The sequence below is a fragment of the Dunckerocampus dactyliophorus genome, chromosome 13 (genome assembly GCF_027744805.1).
Source record: "Dunckerocampus dactyliophorus isolate RoL2022-P2 chromosome 13, RoL_Ddac_1.1, whole genome shotgun sequence".
Classification (NCBI taxonomy): Eukaryota; Metazoa; Chordata; class Actinopteri; order Syngnathiformes; family Syngnathidae; genus Dunckerocampus; species Dunckerocampus dactyliophorus.
Genome location: NC_072831.1, coordinates 16,959,713 through 16,981,382, shown reverse-complemented (window position 1 = coordinate 16,981,382; position 21,670 = coordinate 16,959,713). Strand labels below are relative to the sequence as shown.

Genomic DNA, 21,670 nt, shown 5'->3' with positions numbered 1-21,670 from the left:
ACAAGTAAATAAAAAGCCCATGTTGGCTTGTAAGATGATAACAAGGACACCCCCCCCCACACACACACACACGCACACACGCATGCCCCAAACGTGCATTTTTCCAAGACCAAATGTTCTCGCAGGAATCCTAATTTTATTATTGAGTAATTAAATGAATAACTTTCATTTTATAATAAGTAGAATAACAAAAATTGAAAAGTACAAACTTATATCTAAAGATTATTTAGTTTTTTTTATAAATTATTTATATTTTGATGAGAAAAAATGTATTTTATGACAGTAAAATTTCAATATTGCAAGCAAAAAGTCATTCAAAAAGATTACACACAAAAAAAACGTAATTTTACAATAAAAAGTTGTAATTGCGTGAGAATAAATCTTTATATTTTTGACCAAAATGTATAATTTCCTGAGAATAAATCCACACTAAATAACAATCATTTTTACAAGAATAAAACCGTAGCATTTTTTTGGCATTCTGGCATTCACTCGTTAGCATTCTGAATTCACTCTCATATTAAACTCATTATATTCCTTTTTTCTTGTACAACAAAAATGTACATCTTTATCCTTTTAAAACTCTATTTCACGCTTTACTCTCATAACATTTTTCTTCATAATAATATTTTTTTGTAAAAACATTTTTTTAAAACTTTCTTAAAGTCATATTAGCAATCTGCTACCCCATTTTCCAATGGTTATGAAGTCACAACCCACTATTTTTTAAGTCAAACAAAACAAAACTTACTGTATTTGTTTTTTTACATCAACTATGTCATCTTTTATGTCCACAGCACATTTTAGAGGAATTTATTAAGGCATTCTGTAAAGGAAATGAGAACAAAAATGAGAATTGGATGCATACAAAATTCAAATAGATAAAGAAATAATATATATTGTGATAATATATATATATATATTGTGTAATAATAATATCAAGGAAGATAACTAAATATTCCTCAATTTTACTGCCTCCCACCCAGAATGCATCTAAAAACCCCTTTTGCTATAAGTCTTTTTTTGCAGGATAAGATAAAAATTTTCGTCGAAGCTGCAAGCTGATGCGACTCTGAATCAGTACACTGACGTCCTCTCTCCTTCAAGTCGTTTATATGTTTGCAGCAGATTTCAATGGGAGCTTCCCCTGACCGGGGGACCCCTGACGGCAACTTCTCAAGAGGAAGAGAGGAAGGAGTAAAGAAATGTGGGATTTGGACGTAATCCTGTTTGTGTTCGGGGTCACATGCTTTGCAGAGTTGAGCTCGCAAGCTACAGTCTGGAAGTTTATTCGAGGAAAACAATCTAATTGTAATTCCCTGTGAAGAGCAGTCAGTGTCTCCCGCTCAATGCTGGAGTGGAGACAGGTTGCTGCAAGATGATAATTGAAAAGAAAGTGGGTGGTCCTCTTTGGCCCGCTGGCCCTCTGGGACAGTTCGATTGAGACTTCAGCTTGTTTTGAATGAGGCAAATGTTGTATTTGGAAAAATGATTATGTCCTTCTGGGCTTCATTTGACATTTGATTGCTCTCTCTGTTGTGTTTTGCCATTTATGTGGTTTCCTTGTGCTTGTGCACGAATGTTTGCTGCCTCTCCTTGACTGGTTGTGAGAATATTTTTATCATTGCACGCCCTGGCCTTGCAGTGTCACAAACACAAATAAACCACCTGCACAAGGATAAGTTTTATTCTCAGCCAAAACACGCTGATTGTATCCATTGCTTACCTCCAGCTTTCCAGCCTCGGCCCTATTAACCAGTAATCTGCAGGCTTGCAGCTGCCCATTACCGTGGCAACGGTAAGCGGGGGAAAAAAACTGCACTCTGGTTCAAAAGTAAAAAAAAAAAAAAGTGTTTTGTGAAGGACAGCACTGAAGTCTTTTGTCCTGTTAATGTTCATATTTGGGGCGATGAAAACAAATGCTTTAGTCTGAGGTAATCTGAGGGTGTATCTAAAAGTCTTTTGGTTGTATTGTTTCGGACAGATTGACACACATTCCAAGGATGGAGTGTAATTATATCATGTGCGTCTGTGCCAGTGTAACAGACAGGAAGAGGAGTTCTTGAATGGATTGCAAATCTCTCACAGAAACACTTGTCCTTCAAGTAAAAAAAAGTGATAGTCACAGTCAATAGCCCCTTTTTGAATGTAAGTTTAAAACTCTGTGGCGTAGCTATAAATGTGCTTTCACTTGTCAAATCTACCCCATGTTTATATTATTGCTTTAAATTAGTTTAACTTTCAACATCTTCAGGTTAAAAGTTGTTGTTGCAGAGGCTCTGACTAACTTTAATGTACCGAGACTTACATTTGCGTTGTTTTCAATATTTATTTTATGTGCTTTTGGTTCCTTAAAGTGGGATTAATAATATGTCCATGGACAGTAGAAGGCAACACATGTTGTTGCAGAGGAAATATTTGAATAGGCTGCCAAAAAAAATCTTGTGTCTCAAAGAAACAGCGAGGAGTGCTTCTGATGTTTTTAATTGTATCGAATTTTGACTGTAGAATTATTTGAATTTTGTTACATATTCATTCAAAGATGCTATGTGATGTAGATGTACAGTAACGTAATGTAAAAGTAGAATAACGTATATCCTGACTGTGCACGTGTCTGATTGGAGCATAGAGGCTAATATTTGACTCCAGGGAATTAGGTGATGCAGGGTTTGTCTAACAAAGTAAACATTGCAACAAACTTTCCACACAGGCTTTATTCCAAATGTTGATACGACTGCTAACTCACCATGAAAGGAACACAAGCAGGTTCATCAATGCTATACGCCACAAAACAATTCTCCTTTTCACAAGCCAGTTTAAACACGCCATTCTAATGTCATGTTTCTACATATTGTTGTTTTAACGCACCCTCTTCCGCCAGCCAGTGTGAACACGCGTGCTTCTCAGCAGGAGCTGCCTCTGCGCACCCCTAATAGATTTTTTTTAGGATCGGCTGAACTAATTTTCTTAAAGAAGAGTTTGTGGGACTTAATGAGGCAGAACTAATGGAGGTCCCACAGTCGTCCGCGCCATGCTGGAAGCGCCACGGCAGGACAGAGCGGCCATTGATTCTTGCTTTAAACCACTCGAGTTCCTAATCAGCTTCTTTGGTTGTACGTTTGAGGCCTGACAAACCCATTGTTGGCCTGTGTCACTGGAGGTCACTAGTTATTAGTGGCAACTGAAAACAGTTTCTTTAAATACTTATGGCCAAGTGAAAAACATGCATATGGGGACGTGGAGGGGGATTACTGGCATCACAGCCAGTCGGGAGAGAATGTGACATGGTTTTCTAATAAGGGATGCTCCATCCCCCTCCCACACACACACACACACACACACACACACACTCTTAGCCTAGTTCTGTCCCATTCAAGTACAGATAGTCGTGAATCGTGTTCACCTTCACAAGCCCCAGCAATAAGTGGACAGTTTTGTTTAAAACACAGTATATTACATGATTATAATAAAGTTGTTTAGCCTGTTTACTTTCATATAACTGAATGAGTAGCTCTACACTGACCTTGGGACATTTTTCTTCAACCAGAGAACCATTATATTATCTCATTTATTCTGAATTATATGATTCTAATATTAATGTTATTATTATTATTATTGCTTAGTCTATATCCTGCATTACTTGTACAATGTTTCTCTTAGTTTGTTACTCCTCTAGTAATTATTTATTTCTAAAATGTATTTATTTTTGTTAATGTAATTTATTTTTCTATATTTTATATAATTTTGGGGGGTATTTCCATTCATTCGTGTAATTATTTTCTTGCATTGTTTGATGAATTGAACTTGTTTATGAATTATTATTTACTTATTTGTGTAATTTTTTTTTCGTGTTATTATTGTTATAAGCCGTATGTCAGTTCTTACATAGTCTTGATGTTTTTTCTCCTCTGGTTAGAAGATGGCGACATTCAAACGCGGGGAGTGAACAAGCTGTCGGTAACTGACTTGGAGAAAAGGTTGACTTAAAAAAGCTCTGCTTCATCCTCCTCCTTTTCAAGCATGTTGAATTGCGCAACAGCAGCCGTGTGACGTTCCTCCATGTGCCTTGTTGAGCATGTTTGAAAGAAATCAACCATAACCAATATTAGAAACTGTCACTATTTAATGAAATTGACCATCTATTTAAAGGTTGTACACTTTGCAAATGAATGCAATTTACAGTGGGAGTTGAATAATTTAGAATGCGATTATAGATTTGAGCATATTAACATGAGCATGGTGCGGAGACAGTCAATACATTAAAATTTGTTACATTGGTGTGGAGGCCTACTGCTGGTGTAAACTCAGGCTGTGCACTTTTCATCAGTCGGTTAAACCATTGAAGAATGTTCTGAAATGTATTTCATGCTAGTGTTGTCTTGCCGGGATAGCATAACTTTGCAGACAGAGTGGAATCTTGGTTAGTGCGTCAAAAATTCACACCAAAATTTTGCCTCGATTTACGTGCATCCTCCGGTTGGCGTACAATATGGCATGTCTTGTCGTGTTATTAATACACTGCATGAGTCCAGCTGTGTTGTAATCACAAAATGTCCATCCTTCTTAGAATCCTATTGGTTGGCTAACAAAATGGCAACCAGAACCGGAAGTCAGCGACGTTAGGTCGCCCGTCTACGATGTCATCAGCGGTCGACTCTCAAAAATGTCAACACAAAACATGTTTTTATAGTAAAATTCTAAATGACGAATGAAAGGGATAAATGAACATTTAAGTTTACTTTTACCTTCACTGAAGACGTGATTGTTCCCAAAGACGCGATGCGGCCGCGAGATCAACCACCATTTTGCTCTTTTGAGTTATTTCTTGAATAGTTTCTCACCTTGTTTGTCAAAATGCTGCCACTTACAACTTTCTTTGGCTTTATTTTGGGTTACTGAGGTGAGAAACAGTATTGAATTTAAGAAATAATTCATGGTAAAACAGGCGTCTTCAGTGAAGGTAAAAGTAACCTTAAATGTTCGTTTATCCCTTTTAGTCATCATTTGTATGTATTTATATCAGGTGTGGGCAAACTTCCGGTCCAGGGGCCACATCCGGCCAGCCAAGCACTTGAATCTGGCCCGCCAGGTGCTTCCAAAGTATTCAATATAAACGTTTAATGTACAAGCTGGCAACATGACTTGCAAGTAGTCAGAGTCAATCGTACACAAGCTTTTGATGGTTTAAGTAGCTTTTCACAAGCAACTACCTCACCCAGTACACCAAACAGACACAAGTCAACACATATGCAGGGTTGGAAATCGTTGGAATTTGAACAATTCTGGTCGCGATTCCAATTCAGAGTTTCGATTCCGGTTCCTCACAATTCTCGATTCCGATGCTTTTTAGAGGCAGGTTCATAAAAGTTTGCGTGGTCTAAATGGGAACGCTAACCAGAATTCTTTTAGGATAAAATGTCTGAACTCCTCCATGAATTTTTTGATGACATGCACTTTTTTATCAACTTTACTGTGAATTTCTTACATGGTTATTTTCAGGGCCGCACGGTGGTCTAGTGGTTAGCATGTTGGCCAACACAGGAACAGCCTGGGTTCGATTCTCCCTTGGGCATTTCTGTGTTCAGTTTGCATGTTCTCCCCCTGCATGGGTTTTCTCCCAAAAACATGCAGGTGAGGTTAATTGGCGACTCTAAATAGTCCATAGGTATGAATGTGAGTGTGAATGGTTGTTTGTCTATATGTGCCCTGCCATTGGCTGGCCACCAGTCCAGGGTGTACGCTGCCTGTCGCCCGAAGTCAGATGAAGTTATCATGTTGCTAGGGCATGCCCCCGCGACCCGAGTGAGGATGAAGTGGTATAGAAAATGGATGGATGGTTATTTTCAACCAGTATATAAACATCAAAGGATTCAACTTGAATATAAACGTTATGAAGTTTTGAATTACAGGAGTACACTTTCACAAAAGACGTTTATTTTGGAAAAGTAGTATACTTTGTTTGCTGTATCAATGTTGGTGTAAGCTATTTTTTATAACACCCTTATTTTGTTAGCACAAGTAAACAGGCCAACGCTCTTATTTTGAAAGCCGGAAGTATGTTGTGTGAGTTGAGAAGGTCCCTCGACTGTTGCTAGTAGAGACGGACTGTGCCAATAGCAAACTTGTCTAGCCGTAGCTCCCGTCCTTTATTTACACCAAACTTCCACATCAGCTAGCATGCTGAAACCTTCGGTAACATTAGCATGAGACAGACGTCATTTGTTGTTTGACTTCCCGGATTCTGATTGCCTCGAGCAAGTCCAACGTAGCGCATCAAAAATGAGGTACTCTCTTATGAATGTGTGAACATTTATCATGTTGCTAGGGCACACTCCTTTGCATGATATCACGATATCACGCTATCATGCTCTTATTTATGAAGTTAGGGCAAACTTCTTAGCCGCTGCTTCTTTGTTGGTGCTCGCCGTTCAGCTTCTTCTTCCTCGTTGGTGTTCGCTGCTATTTCTTCCGGTTGGCGAAGTGGGCATTGAAACTAGGAATCGAAATAAAAACTTTGTAACGTTCGTCCCGGTCCCCATTAATGCTCAAGACTTGACGTCCAACCTTGCACAACCTAGCCTCCCCACTGCACTGCCTGGGAAGTAAAAAAGGTGGGAAGTTCACATACTCTTCAATAGTCAATGTTTTGTCGTTCATAGTTCATATTGTATATCACACATCCTTTATTCATGTACATTCTGGAAAAAATGTAAAATAAAATTTCGTAATTTGATGTGGTCTGATGTTTAAAGTGCTCCTGAACAAAGGGACACAAGCACATGCATTATAGTAGATTGTATGACACGTTTACAGATAAAAATAACACAAATATTTCCAAGTAGACCGTCAGAATTCTAGGCGTAAAATATAGTGAATGTATCAAATATGTAGTTTGGCTCCCCGGCCAATTTTTTTTTTTAATTTTTAAGTTTGGCCACCCCTGATTTATATGCATTTTAAATTGTTTTCTGCATGTAAAAGTATGACTGTTAAACTATAAAAACTTGTTTTGTGTTATAATTTTTGGCATTCTGGAACGGATTACAATGTTCCCTCGTTTATCCCTCGGATTGGTTCCCAAAATAGCCCGCAATAAGTGAAATCCGCCCACTTCTTTTATTTACAGTTATTATACAGGGTTAGGCAAAATGATCTGACACATTTGTAGGTTAAATAAAAGGCAAATAAAGTAAAGAAACAAAAAAGTGTTTTTATTTTCGAAAAGTACATGTGCCATTTTTTCCATATGATGCCATTTTGCTTTGTTTCTTTATAATGCCATTGTTTTTCGTTTCTTTTTCAGTTGCTGCCATGAATTGGACTGGTGAGCATCGCGCTTTCATTGTGGAAACGTTTATCGAAACAAACGAATCTGTAACTGCAACACAACGAGCGTTCCGTTTGCACTTCAATCTTGGTAGACATGATCCCGTACCAGCTCTAAACACTATCTTGTTATGGGTTACCAACTTCAGAGCTACTGGATCTGCATTGAGTGTGTGGACAATAATGGATCCCATTTGACTGATTTCACTTTTAAAACATAATGAAACAGAATGGCATTCTATGTACTTTTTGAAAATAACAACACTTTGTTTCTTTACTTTATTTGCCTTTTATTTAACCTACAAATGTGTCAGATCATTTTGCCTGACCCTGTATATGTATTAAGGCTGTGTTAACCCCGCACTGTACACTTTATACACGTTTCTCAGACAGGAAATAACGTTATCTGCCATCTGTCTCTTGTTTAAACACTCTCAAAAAAGTTCAAACCTTCGTTTGAATTTTAATGATCAACCTTAATGATCAACACAAGAAATTATTAAGTCACTCACGCGTATTTCACTCATGTGACCCTGCCTTTTCATCCTGGCCCCGTTCTGCTGTACTGTAGCGTTTTTGTATCCTTGTTAAAACATATTGCTGCAAACGAACCAAAGATTGATTTAAAAGCTAGTAAGCTAGCGATGACACAGGAGACATGACAGGACAACACGGAGGAGGTTGATTGAAAATGGTCAACAGCCAATCAATACGCAGAAAACAATGGGCGGTGCAGACAGACGAGAGAGGGAAGAGATACACACGCAACGTCCCACAATGCAATTCTTAAAGGGCCCGGCTCGGCCAGTAACAGCGTTCATACACTGGAATAAAAAAAAAAAGACTCACTAAAAAAATTCCGCGAAACAGCAAATCCGCAAAAGGTGGACCGCGATAGAGCGTGGCAACTGGATGTACATGATTTCCGTTAGAGTCGGACCTTCTGGGATGAATGAATGACGTTGTTGTCTTGTCTTGTCTTGTCTTGTCTTGTCTTGTCTTGTCTTGTCTTGTCTTCTCGAGATCACAAACTAGTCCAGAATCAACATTTTGCTGTCCATTTTGTCTCAACTGCTTTGACACGATTTATCAACAATTCATTGGTTCGTTTTTTTTACTGGTTATCTTGGACTTGTCACCAGCCAGTTACAGGGCATAAATAGACCAACAAGCACTGACACACACACACACACACACACACACACACACACACACACCCTCCGATAAACCTAACATGCATGGTTCTGGGATTGTCAGGGGAAACTGACTTGAGAATTCAAACCCAGAACCCGGCTGTAAAACAGACACCTAATTAACTTTCAGTTTCACTTCTCAGAAGAATTCTAAACGATTAATTTATCAACTTGTGCCCGTGAAAACAGTTAATGAAGTATATGCACAAATCCCCTGTTTATCACGGTTCATTGGTGCCAGACCCGACCGTGATAAGTGAATTTCCACAAAGTAGAATTCCTTCTTCATAAATTGACTATTTTTGTACTTACAGCATAGAAAATCTCTTTACAACCTTCCAAATATGGTTTTCAACATTCTTAGCAACCTCTAGACAAAAAATAACACTTTGAGTCACTTTCTCACTCATATTAACCAATATAGTAGACATAATCAGAAAAAAATAAGCCATTTAAGACATAAATAAAACTGCTCGTATGTGTCACACTAACCGAGTTCTGGATAAGTGGAGGACAGGAAGTGACGTCAGGGATTCAGAGTTGAGATTTAGGTTGACATAAGTTATGATGACTATTATTATTACAATTATTATGCTATAATTATTGTGCCTGTTGTGAGATCATTCACACCTGCAATAAAATCCTGTTGTTCTGGCGATCAAGTCTGGTGCTTGTCTCACCGAATAAAGTAGCATCAGTGACCAGTGTAAAATTCTGCATTCACAGTTTGAATGTGTCTTCTGAATGCCTTAGAGTATATTTGTATGATATATTTGTATTATATTTGTATTTGTATGTAGAAAAATACGTAAAATCTTTTTTTTACTAATACATATTCAACCACTAAACAGCACGATTTATAAATTAAACAATGAAAGAGTGAAGCAGCAAACTTCAAACCGCAAAGTGTTTACCAAGTCTCGAGATGACGCAACTACAAACTGTCAGGAGGCGTAAGAAACCTGCCGGCCATACACGCCGTCTTTTCCCTTTAAGCTGTCTTAAGCCAGCCTAATTGCTAGTTTCACATGAATAGTTAACAGTTACTCCACTGATTGATGCAGCAGCGTTTCTTTTCATCCGACGTGATTATGAAAATATCATGTTGCCTGAAAAGAAATTATCAGACGAAAGGTGACTTCTATGTTAAAATCTCTTTGTGAGTCAAGAACACATATAAAAAAAAAGATGAATATGCACAGGGATGTACGTTTGTACGTAAAGTATACAGCCAATAATGTTAAGGCCTTGCCAATTAGCGCGAGCTAGGTTGCTAGGTCACCATGGTCAATTGAGGAACACATCAATAGGACTTGAAAAGGTTCCTCTGTGATCAGACCTTCTGACATATTAAGTAGAATAAAAGGGAGGAAGAGAGTTGGGAGGGGGCCTTAGGGGGCTTGTGCAGGGCTGCAGAAACTACATCCACATTATAAGGCCACCTGCAATTACCTGACAAGAATAGACTGAAAAATCCTTTGCACTTGTGAAAAAGGACTATCTTATCAGAGTCTATAATAACCCAAACGTGGCTTTTAAGGAATAGTAATGAAGTCCTTCCAGCCTTTATGGAAATATCTGCTTTGTATAATAGAGGCAATTTTATGAAACGTATCATTCAGTTGTGAGGAACTGATTTACATGCTGTCATAACTGGATGTCGCATGTGTGTGTGAGTGTGGAAGTGACACGGCGATCCCAAAACTTTCCAGACTGCAATGATGATTCCAGCAGCAATTACAGTAGCGCGACACACTCATATTTCCTTACAAAGAGAGGTCCACCCCACAATAATGTGAAAGAAGCAACAAACACAATAGGCGGTGATTACCAAGCATAGCCTATTAGTGGGCCATAACTATGGCTATTGAAAGGAGAAAAGAATGGCTTCACCTCCACTTTCATTTCATGTGGTCCACCATCAAAAGCTTTGTTGACAGCCCATTCATGCCCTCAATTTTGGAAGGAAAAATCTATCAGAAACATCTTGCAGCATCAAAGTGCATCCAGGAATGCATTTCTCATTTTTTTTAATGCTCTTATCCAACTCCCTTCAGATGGAACTTGTTGCGCCCAATTCCAAATGTTAGGTGCATATTGGCTCTGATCGCCCTTGGAGTGTAGGGATGATAGCACATATACATACAGCTGCCAGGTATGTGAAGGGCTTGGAAATAGAGGCTCTTCAAGGTCTCCATTGAGACCCACTGATAGCCATCATCAGGGTGTCATCACCGAAGGGCTCCACAAGTCGTTTTGAAACATGTTTAAATGACCACAGGAAATGAAATGTTACACGCTATTATCAGCTACTGCTTTTGGAGGACAGACACGGACGGAGTGATGAGCTTAAACACTTTGGAGTTGGTTTGCACAAATCATTTATCTTTTAAAGAGAGTGAGCGCAATGGTACTCGTGTGGATGGGAATGTGTGTGTGTGTGTGTGTGTGTGTGTGTGTGTGCAGTCAAGCTGAAAAATATGTGGTTGTTTGAGTGTTTTCAGTGTGAGGAATAATCATATATACATCTGAAAAAATTACAATATGGTGCGAAAATTGTTTGGTTTCAAGAGTTCAAGCCAGACTGAGAAAATCACTTAAAGAAAGTTTTTTCAGTTTCTTTGCTGATTATGTGAACCAGTAGTTCACATTTGCATTTTTTGGCCATTTTTTCTCATTGTATGGTCTACTCAATTTTATTATCTGTGATGGGTAGGATGTTATAATAGTATAGTACAGGCTATAATGAGCAATCATCCAAATTGAGAAAAACATTCATGAAGTATTTCACTGTGTAACGAATCCACAGAATACAGTTTCACTTTTTAAACTCGACTACTATAATTAATGAACAAAGAGATTCTCATTTATTGGGATGCACCTGTGGATAGTGAAACTTGTTGCACAAAATACAACAATCCGCGATCTGAGCGTCAACAAATAATACATACAGCCATATTTGCCGGATTAGTCAGAATAACATGTACACGTGAAAACTGACACGATCTTGTTTTCACATTAAGAATTCGATATTTTTCATGATTATTATTATAGATTTGGATTAAGTGTTGGTAGCCTCATCCTTACCCAAGGTTTTAGCAAGAAAGGGGGTGGGGGGACGCACTAGTTTGATGTATTATTCATTATTATTATTTGCAATTGTTCGTACTTATTTTTATTATTATTATTATTATTATTATTATTATTACATACAACTATTCATCAAAAATAATAAGTGGTTGTAATTATGGGAGGTTGCGTTCAAAAATGAAACCGTACAATCAGATAACGGCAAAAGAAGGCCTATAAAAGCCAAACGATCACGTTAGAGGAGCTGGATCCGAGTATCCTACATGCATGTATACTGTAGATGTATACATTGCACATAGTGGTTTCCCTGTTGGCAAGTGTTAGTTAATGGTTGTTAATGATTTTCAGAGGGGATATGTTCCGGTTTTATTGCAGACATCCAGTATAAAAGGCAGCCCTTCAAAATGTCACCTGAACAATACTGGCTCCCTCATCGACCTTGCTTTCCAGCTCAATTTGGTCTCAATCACAACATAATGAAAATGCACTTCAAAACAAATTCTTCTTCTTCAAAAAAAAAACTTCCTCCGAAATAGCTCTCACACTTCAAGTTATTTATTCTTATTGTTCACTTGGGTTTGAAACATATACAGCAGCTCCATTTGTTCCGTTTTAACTTACAAAAAGAATAAAGAAACCAAATAACGAGTATTGTACAATTAAAACGCATTGTCGTGTTAGACAAGTCCCTAATTTATTTCATATTCTAATCGAATACATTAGTTTACAATATGACAAAACGCCAGGCTGTGACGTCAAACTGGATCTCACCTCTGTCCCATATTCTTTTTTTCTCAACATAGACTAGCATTAAAACATCATGAGGAAGGTCCAAAAGATTACAAAAGGGGTCCAAAGCGTCTTGAAAGGTCAAGCATGTGTGTAATGTTCAAAAATAGACTCCCTCCTTTAGAGATGTCAAGAAAATGTGCCCTGATCAGCTGGTACTTCTTGTCAGTGCGTCCCCAGGGGCCTCTCTTTTATTTTACTTTATTTATATACTGTATGCGTGTGTGTGTGTGTGTGTGTGTGTGTGTGTGTGTGTGTGTGTGTGTGTGTGTGTGTGTGATGGGCTCATCATCCGCAGGTTGATAGAAAAGTGGCTGCATCGGTCCTACCACGTTCTGCCGTAGAGGAGGTTCGAGCTGACCATGTTACTGGTGTAATCTACAGCAGAACTGTCTATCTGAGCCATGCTGAGCTGGCTGTGCAGGGAAGGGGGGCTGGGCGACATCTCCTCCAGGTCCAAAGCGTTCACCTGCTGCTGGTTCTGGTGCTGGCCTAGCACCACTCCGGCTCCGTTCTGTTGCTGGCTCTGCTGCTGTTGCACAGCCTGCTGGTTCGGCGTCGGCGTGTTGGAGCCGTTCTGACAGGGTTTGCCGTCCTTGACCAGAACTGGTACGGCTACACGCCTCGGGGACTGGGCCTGTTGTTGGCACATGGTCCCGTCCTGTTGTTGTTGTTGGTTCTGCTGCTGTTGCTGCTGCAACTGCTGCGCCGCCTTGTCCTTTGCTTGGCGCTTCATCTTGTATCGGTGGTTCTGGAACCAAATCTTCACCTGGGTCGGCGTCAGGTGAATCATGCTGGCCAGGTGCTCCCTCTCCGGTGCCGACAGGTACTTCTGCTGCTTGAACCTCCTCTCCAGCTCGTAGACTTGAGCCTGCGAGAAGAGGACGCGCCGCTTCCTCCTGGGTGCAGCGTGCAGCACCGGCATGGACTTGGAGGCGTCCGCCATCCCGGTGAGACCCCCCATGCCCGCCATGTTCATACCTGTGGAAGGTCCCATGAATCTAGAAACTTAAACATATACATACATACATACATGTGCGTTCAATCAACACAACAGCACCATACTCTTTATGCCTACCTCAGCGGAATTGTCGTGTTATCAAGCACAACATTTCATTTTAAACATATGCATCCCTAAATAAACTTTAGTAATATCGGGGAATATCACTACTACTACAGCTCCCGATAATGATAAAAAAAAAATAAAATGTTGAGTTTCTATTTATAAAACTAACATTTGTTATTTGTAACTACCACTAAATCTATTAAAGACACCTGAGTGTGTGTTAAGATGTTAGATGATAAGGTTGTTTTAAAATGAGGTTTTAATTATTTGTATATCATTTAAACAGCTTAAATCTATAAGTGTAAAGTGTGACAAGACTAATAATATGAACAAAACAGTTCCTATAATTTGTGTTTAATTTAAAGTATAACAATAAAAGTGACAAGACTAATAATAATATGAATAAAAACAAGTATATTTGCTATGATTTGTGTTTAATATAAAGTCTAATAATACAAGTGACAATAGTAAAACTAATACCAACAGAAATGTGCTATCATTTGTGTTTAATTTAAAGTATAACAATAAAAGTGACGAGAGTAAACACGTACATTTGCTATCATTTGTGTTTAATTTAAATATAATTTAAAGTATATTTAAAGTATAGTAAAAAAAAGTATTGCATTTTTCATATAAAATGTTTTTATAAAAGGACGATATTTGATATCAGATCTCTGTATCATATTGCCTAGAATAATATAATCATAAATATTTTCTCATGGGTATAAAAATGTGTAATCTCTAAAATACTACTACTATTACTACTACCACTAAGACTACTACTACTATGAATAATAATAATACAAATAATAATAATAATATTAATGATAATTATACCGTGTTTGGGTAAAGAAAAAATATACTATAATGTATATATTACGTATACATAATTCAAGTCACATTTGAAATAAGGATCTTCATAAAGAAAACGAATCCCAATCAATGTGTGCTGTCAATAAAATAATTCATACGCTTTGTGTTTTTGTTCTAATTCTTGTAATCAATTATTATTTTCGAGCCTTGCAGAAGAAAAAGAAGGGAGTTCAAAAAAAGATGTGTGGATCCCAGAGCAGCACTTACTGGTGGAGTATCTTGGATCCGGGTTGGTGCTGTACCAGCCTGTTGCTGCAGCACTATTCCTCATGCTCTCCTGGTAGGACGGCAGCTCTCCCATATTGCCAATGCTCCCATTGCAGTATCCCCCCATGGCGCTGTGGGAGAACTGGGACACGGAGTGCGGCATGTGGTAGGTGGTGGCCACGCCGGTGTTGTGGCCCATGGAGTGCTGCTGCATGCCGGTCTGAGACACCTGAGGCTGCCGGTAGGCTCCCAGTGGAGAGGTTAGGTTCCCTGCGCCGTCCATGGCACTAAACTTCTTGTAGGTCTCCTCGATTGGACTCAAAATATCTGTCACTGAAAAAGGCGTTGTGTGCTTTGGGCTCAACGACATGATTCAGAAAGCAGGTAGATTTTTTTGTGTTGGAGCAGCTCAAGCGTGTTGTTGTGTCGGCTCTCTCCTTGTTGGATGTCTACGTAAGAGAGGCTTGGAGTGCGCCTGAGATCCTATTGATCGCCTTGGAGAAGGAGGCGAGCCCAGGGCGCTCTTAGCCCGGGTTTATTGGAGCCAGGAGCCAGGTTTATGACAAACACAGTGGGGGGGCGGAGCAACGCGCCTAAAGCGCTAAACAATAGTCATTGACATTTTACTCACATAATTCATGCAAACAAACTTTCATTTATATCAACAAGTATGCACCATGTGCCTTTTATTTTGTCATTGATGGAGCATGCATTTTGCATTCCTTGCACTTTTTTTTTCTGACAAACTTTGAGAGCACTTTGGCACAAATACACAAGCACCACGCAGTATCATCAAAGTGGCACACGAAGTAGTGTGGTCTGCTCATTTATACTTCTCGAAGTGTATTTTGTGGCCCACAAGAGCCCAAACAAGAACACACGCAGGTACATCTGCACAATGGACCGTAATGACATCCAATACAGGAGCTGCTGCTTTTACAAACAGTGCTCGGTTTTCATTGATACCGTCAACTGAGTGGTGTTCAGTTAACGCGATGTTTATTACTGTGGTTACTGTAGTTTGCCGTGGTGTAGAATATACATATAAGGAGTTTATGAATGCGCATTTCCAGTCGTGCCCCCAGTGCACTCCAAATTTCGGTGTATATTGAGACGTGCTATAGAAGAAGAAGACAATACAATACAACTTTATTGCGATTGTTGCAGAAACAATAGCACAAGAGCAGCAAAATAAAGTAATAATTGTTATTATTATTATGATATAAAATACTGTATATTGAGTATCCGTTTTATATAATAATTAATATTGTTATTATAAATAATAACATAATATTAGGAACACCTTTTAGTATGATGAGGTGACTTCTGCATATAATAATTATAATAATCTACATATTGATGAATCTACAGAATTCATAACATTTTGCATGGAATCTGATTAGATTTTGAAGGTGAAAAAAAATGAAAGCGTGCAATTCTCCAATTCCTGTGTGGAAATTAAACAAACGATAAATGAATACTGGTCTGTCATCCCCAGCTGCATATTATCTGAACGTTTGATGCGGCCTACAGGATGTCATTAGGTTGTGCAGGTGTACCTAATAAAATGGCAAACGTTACATGTTGAGAAAATGAACAAAAAAATTGCCCCAGGAAGACCCAGCACAATTGTATGAAACTCCAATGGGACTTTTAAGACTTAATGCAATCTGGAGACATTATAATCCTCCAACCCTCAAGTCTGGTCAGCATGCATTAATGACACTTTGTTGCAGTCTTGACCTGACATTGTAATCTCTCAGCAAACTGACTGGCGCCAGGGGAGAGAATCAGAGCAAGAGGACACACACAACAGGAGGGATGGGGGGGGGGGGGGGGGGGGGGGGGGGGGGGGGGTCAGAAGCAAGAATCTACACTGCGAGATGTTAATTAAAAGCAGTCAATACAGTTTATGTGCGTGTTTCATCCGCTTCACTTTTAAATGACATTATAACATAAGGGGGCCATGATGTTCAATGCTGTGCAAAATGAGCAGATGCTCTGCGTGCATGCAGGTTATTTTACAAACAAATGAGCTTCAGTCTGCATGAAGACTTTAATGTAATTTAGCTTGGCAAGGCTGCAGAGGAGCTACCTCGCCTAATTGAGCAAATGAAGACGTGACATGGTCAGCCATCAATTAAGGCGACAAGTGAAGAACGCACTAAGCAATCTCCGGTTAGGCTGGTTGGAGCATATCATGTTTGCAGATACATTTCCTCCTCGGATATAAAATGAAGTGGATCACGCACACAGGATGCGTCAGTGTAACACAGAAACACAGAAAGGCAGTGAAGTATAAAGAAAGAAAGCATGAATTAAGTATATCAGATCAAGTAAAATGAGCATTTTCTGCAGGTAAAACATGGCATCTTACTTACATTTGTTGTGCTTCTGTTGGGGTAACTGCAGAGGTGGAAGAAGAAAGAACCCTAACATTATGCAAATGAGGCAAACCTCTCAACCTTGTGGATTACTGAGTCAGAGAGCAGGACCCGGGTGCACAGACCCTCCACATTAGGATCCCATAAAAATCTGCAGCTGGTTGGCCGCATACAACGCGCACCAGAGCAACTGTACACATTAATCTACTTTACTCTATATTCTATTTAAGTCACCTTGATTTTTTGGCGTCTCGTGTGTGAGGAGGCTGCAGGAGGGCGGACGGAACCATGCATCAGAAGGCCCAGTCAAGGTTGGTTGATAATAAATCTGACTAGTGTATTAATAAACAGTGATAGCTGCAAAGCAGAGACGGCGGTACGTGTATTTAAAATTAGCACCCACGAGAAATAAGAATTTGGAAGGAAAAATGGAGATAGATTATCCGTCAAAAGACTTCCTCATGTAGATTGAAGACGTTTCTTTAGTTGAATACTAAAAAAAGTATTTATTGTGTTGTTTTGAATGCTAAAAAGTATTTATTGTGTTGTTTTTCTTGTTTTAATAGCGCTCACATGCCAATTTATGGTGGTGATGATGTGTCTATCGTATTTCGCCGTAATCCAAACAATCCTGACAATAATATTAAGTCTAACACGGATGCACACGCAAGCGCGTTTTTGCGCGAGGCTAATAGAACTATAGCTAGAATGTTCCATTATTTGAGACAGTGCGTAGGGCCAGTATTGGTGTTAATGCAAGAAAATAACGTGTATTTTCTATCATATAGACACATTCTGGACATCGACCCCCCTCAGCAGATGGACAAAAAGCGCCTGAAGTGCCTTCCTGCATCACTTGAATGTTGGTTCAATACCCTGAGAGATGTTAAGAGAAAGCTGAAGGGCCGAGGTCCCGACCTGTCACCTGAATCACAAACCAGTCCAGCAAAAAGGGGCAAAATCCGAGGGGGATTGGTTTGGTCTTCTTGCACATTTCAAATCTCCAACTTAACTCCTCACTATTCTTTTTTCCTTCAATAATGCCAGTGGGATTCTATACTGCGCCATATCTGGTAAGCGATTATAATTATCAGTATCATTCTTCATACCCAAAAGTAAAAACAAATCGTAAAATATTCCATATTGTTTTATTCATCCCAAATGCAGCTGCTTTTAAACGCTGTCACTATGCGGAATGTACGGACGTAAATTGCTCATAACCCGTGAACATGCCGGATCTTCTTTCTTCCTTATTATTTGACATTAATATATCACTTTTGATTCCAGGTAATTTCTACTGCTTCCAAATGATATGTAACAATTTGAGAAAGCAATAAAGGAATGTTATATTTACTTAAAATGCATTTACGCGCGATAAAACGGCTCTCTGGAACTACGGTTCTGATCAATAAATTAATATTTATAAAATCTCACCGTACGCAAGAGATGCAGACATTTATTTCACGCGATTTATTCACCAGCCTAGTCATTTATGGTGACAAAAATCACATTTAGGCTTTATTCAAAAGGACGACGCTTACCTGGAGCAGTTATTCAACTTTCATTTTGAAATTAGAAGAGATTATTGACATGTTTCCCTTATACCAAATACTCCAAACTACATTTTCAAGAAATGGTTCGCTTTTGTTCCCCATTTAGATCAAATACTTTCTCTCCTCTTAAATGGCTGAGCAGTGTGCGTGTAAAAAGCAGGCAGGTGCATATCATTCATGCTGGCCTACTTGAAACAGTTCTGTCCCTTGACTAAGTAGGTTAAAGGTCCTTCCAAGTGGAGAAAGTATATGGCAGGCCTCTTGAAGACCTTATTCTTCTGCAGGGGTTTGCATTCATTCACAATTAATGCGGTTGGATGGAAGATATGATGCTAATAGGGGTGGCAACAAACAGAATATAGGGATGCTGATCAGAATCTGTCAGTTTGGGAAAACTGCAAGGAGCAGAATTCAAAATGGTGTGATCGGATTAGAAGGTCAAAGAACTGTCAGTGACTGCCACTTCATCTGCTTGATGAAGTTACTATAGTCAGCTGCTGGTGAGGGTTTCATAATCCAAACCATAATATATATATTTTTTAAATTATGTGTGAAATGGAAACAGAAAAGGAGAGCATAAAATGGGCTATCGTCTGACATTTTCCCAATCTAATGCATTGAAATACTATGTGATTGGCCACAAAAGTTTTACATTAAAACTCATTTCCACCTTCAACTGATGATTTAGCTCGATGAGAATGGATTCAGGCAGATTAAAATGATCAATCATATCCATGAAATAAGAATTGCATTGAAGCCAGAATTAAGCTTTTTTCTGTAGTTTAGCTCCAGTAACAACCCAAAATTGGAATGTTCAAATTCAGCCTCTCTTATCTTGAAACATCCCCATTTATCTAAAATATTAAAATATAATATATATATATATACACTCTATATATCATTAAACAAATCTGCACACATTGTTTCCAAACTGCAAAAAGAAAAATGTATTTTTTTCCCACTTGAAATACATGCAAAGAATCTGCCTGAGAGGTTCCTTATGTCAATCTATGCCTGTGTGTCATATGTGTGTTTATATCAGCATTCGGGTAATGCTAGCGAGCAAAAAGTTTGCGGGCTTTATCCGATCATATTCTCAAATGTGGCATAAAAAAAAAACACATTTCCATCGGTTTTCATATTTTGTGGGGTTAAATAAATCGTGGTCATGGTTGTGTGCTGTCTTGTTTTTAACCGAGGTTCCCTCTTTTTTGCAATATTTTAAAATGGGGTTATCAGATCAGTGCAAAATGCCAACCGCACGGCAGGACAAAGCACATAAGGTACTTGGTTCAGAGCCTGAATACCTGCTTGGTCCACTTGTGTGCTGCATTAATGGTGGCAGCAGTGAGGGCAGGTAAACAAAGCTGTTAGAGTGCACAATGTGACTCAGACTTAGCCTCCCAAACTTATTCCAAAAAATAGCCGCTTTGTCCAACTGCACAATGGTAGCCCATAGTTGGTATGTGATGAAATGTTTGGCTGTTATATCCTCAACTGATCTGTCTATTATGATACGTGAGGAAAACACCATGTGAAATTGAACAATACATCAGGGATCTTGTTTATTTTTTTTGATGAATGAACGGATCGTTGGTGTCTTCTGTGCGGTTTTGTTCCCAGGAAACAGCTGAACCTAGACTTCGCAATCATGCGTGGTTCAAGAAAAAACAAATGATGAAATGTATTCACCTGCAAGTAATTACAATCTGCTAAAGTCTTTCCTTAAGTCCACTTATACATGTTTTGTAATTTCATTGGTCAAAAGTCTCTGAGCACTTTGGAGATGAGTTTCAGTGGCTAAACTTTAAAATGGCTTCAAACAAGACAATGTGCATAGAAACTGCATAATTTACTTGTGTGTTTGTCCGCTCTTTGGACTACATTAATGCAGGAAGCCAATAGCCTCAGCCATTATTTAGATTCGTTCACACAAACACATCACTAAATTACTTTCACCCGTGGATGTATTGATCCTGACTGATACAACTCTTCTAATGTCATTTTTGTGCTTTTTCCTCTCTCTGAACGTAATAAAAGCCGTGGGAAACATTCCCAAGTGAGGCAAGGCTTGCTTGAGAGCCCAGCGGCAAAACACAGCAGCGTAAAACAAGGACGGAAGATAGAAAATCATCTGCTATATGATTATATTATTATTTATTTTGTGTATTTGACAATCACAATGTGGTCTATATGCCTGCTTGAAAGGAATAAAAGGTTGTTTCAAGCACATTTTTAGATGCAGCTGTATTGAAATGATGTACCAACATTGATCTAAAAATAACTGTCACTGTTTAATAAAGATTTTGAAAGTTGCATCCCATCATTGTTTTTCATGGTGTGTTGTTTATTCAGTAATTCTTACGTATGAGTATATTTGTGAATATTAAATATTGTCTTACTAATCAAGCATTTGGAATGACTTCAGTACACTAAGCTATCTTTAACTTGGACTGAAAAGGAAATGCAATTGTGTGGTTTATAACATAAGCGAGGTCATTAATGTTTGAACTTGTGACATTCAAGATTTGAGTAAATGAACTGTCGAAATACAATAAATAATAAATATTAAAATAATAGTCAAAATACAAAAAGGTTGCACAGCTGTGGACTATGTTTTTTCTGTGAAAAAAATCCCATTGGGCCCCCCATCGGCAGCTGTAGCCACCACATCTTGAGGCCCCATAACGGACCCATTAAAAGATATTTTTATACTATTTGACTTGAACTTAAATTTAGTTATGTTTTGGAGTACTGTAATATGACTACATTGTTCAATAAATTTATTTTAGTGCAAAATAACAAATGAACGAGGCTAGGATCAAACCTGCGCCCTCTGCCGTAAAGGTATCAGCTGTGTCATTACACCACCAGGGACTTACAGGTGAGCAGGTGAATTCCGCCATGTTATTCTTTTATTTTGCTGGGTGCTGTCAATCATTTTGGCAATGAGTGCGGTGTCAGACTGCTTGTCTCTTTCTTTTCTCCCATGCCTCAGGCTGACTTGGTGCTCTATGCCTCACGGCAGCGATGTGCACCCTTTGCACATTTGCTGAGAATGCGCCTCCTTAACCGAGGGGCTCACGCATGTTCTGCGTGCATAGGGAGGGATGGCCCTGCATGTGTGTTTAAACGCCCAAAGGTATGGGTTTATGTTGAACACTGGAAAAATACATGCTAGATGGTGAT

At 38.8% G+C, this 21,670-nt stretch overlaps 1 protein-coding gene and 1 long non-coding RNA gene across 3 annotated transcripts; one reads left to right on the top strand and one right to left on the bottom strand.

The window, feature by feature from the left end:
- Window positions 1-9,947: 9,947 nt before the first annotated feature.
- nkx2.4a (NK2 homeobox 4a) lies at window positions 9,948-15,159 on the bottom strand. Of its 2 annotated transcripts, none has more exons than XM_054796587.1 (2): window positions 14,545-15,159; window positions 9,948-13,406 (listed from the first exon to the last, which is right to left on the bottom strand). In XM_054796587.1, exons 1-2 carry the CDS (start codon window positions 14,912-14,914, stop codon window positions 12,724-12,726), a joined length of 1,053 nt encoding a protein of 350 aa, XP_054652562.1. In that variant the 5' UTR covers window positions 14,915-15,159; the 3' UTR covers window positions 9,948-12,723. The 2 variants fall into 2 exon arrangements, with proteins under 2 accessions (XP_054652562.1, XP_054652564.1); XM_054796589.1 differs by having other exon boundaries at window positions 9,948-13,379.
- Window positions 15,160-17,092: 1,933 nt separating this feature from the next.
- On the top strand, window positions 17,093-20,760 carry LOC129192792 (uncharacterized). The gene is made up of 3 exons (XR_008573499.1): window positions 17,093-17,239; window positions 17,717-18,001; window positions 20,522-20,760. It is a non-coding gene; the product is annotated as an uncharacterized LOC129192792 (long non-coding RNA).
- The last annotated feature ends 910 nt before the right edge of the window (window positions 20,761-21,670 follow it).

Bases quoted from the DNA above. Each gene is read 5' to 3' on its own strand.
- nkx2.4a (XM_054796587.1), bottom strand. From the start codon at position 14,914: ATGTCGTTGAGCCCAAAGCACACAACGCCTTTTTCAGTGACAGATATT. The intron at 13,407-14,544 runs GTAAGTGCTGCT...TATATGTTTAAG, and splicing joins GGATCCAAGATACTCCACCA to TTTCTAGATTCATGGGACCT.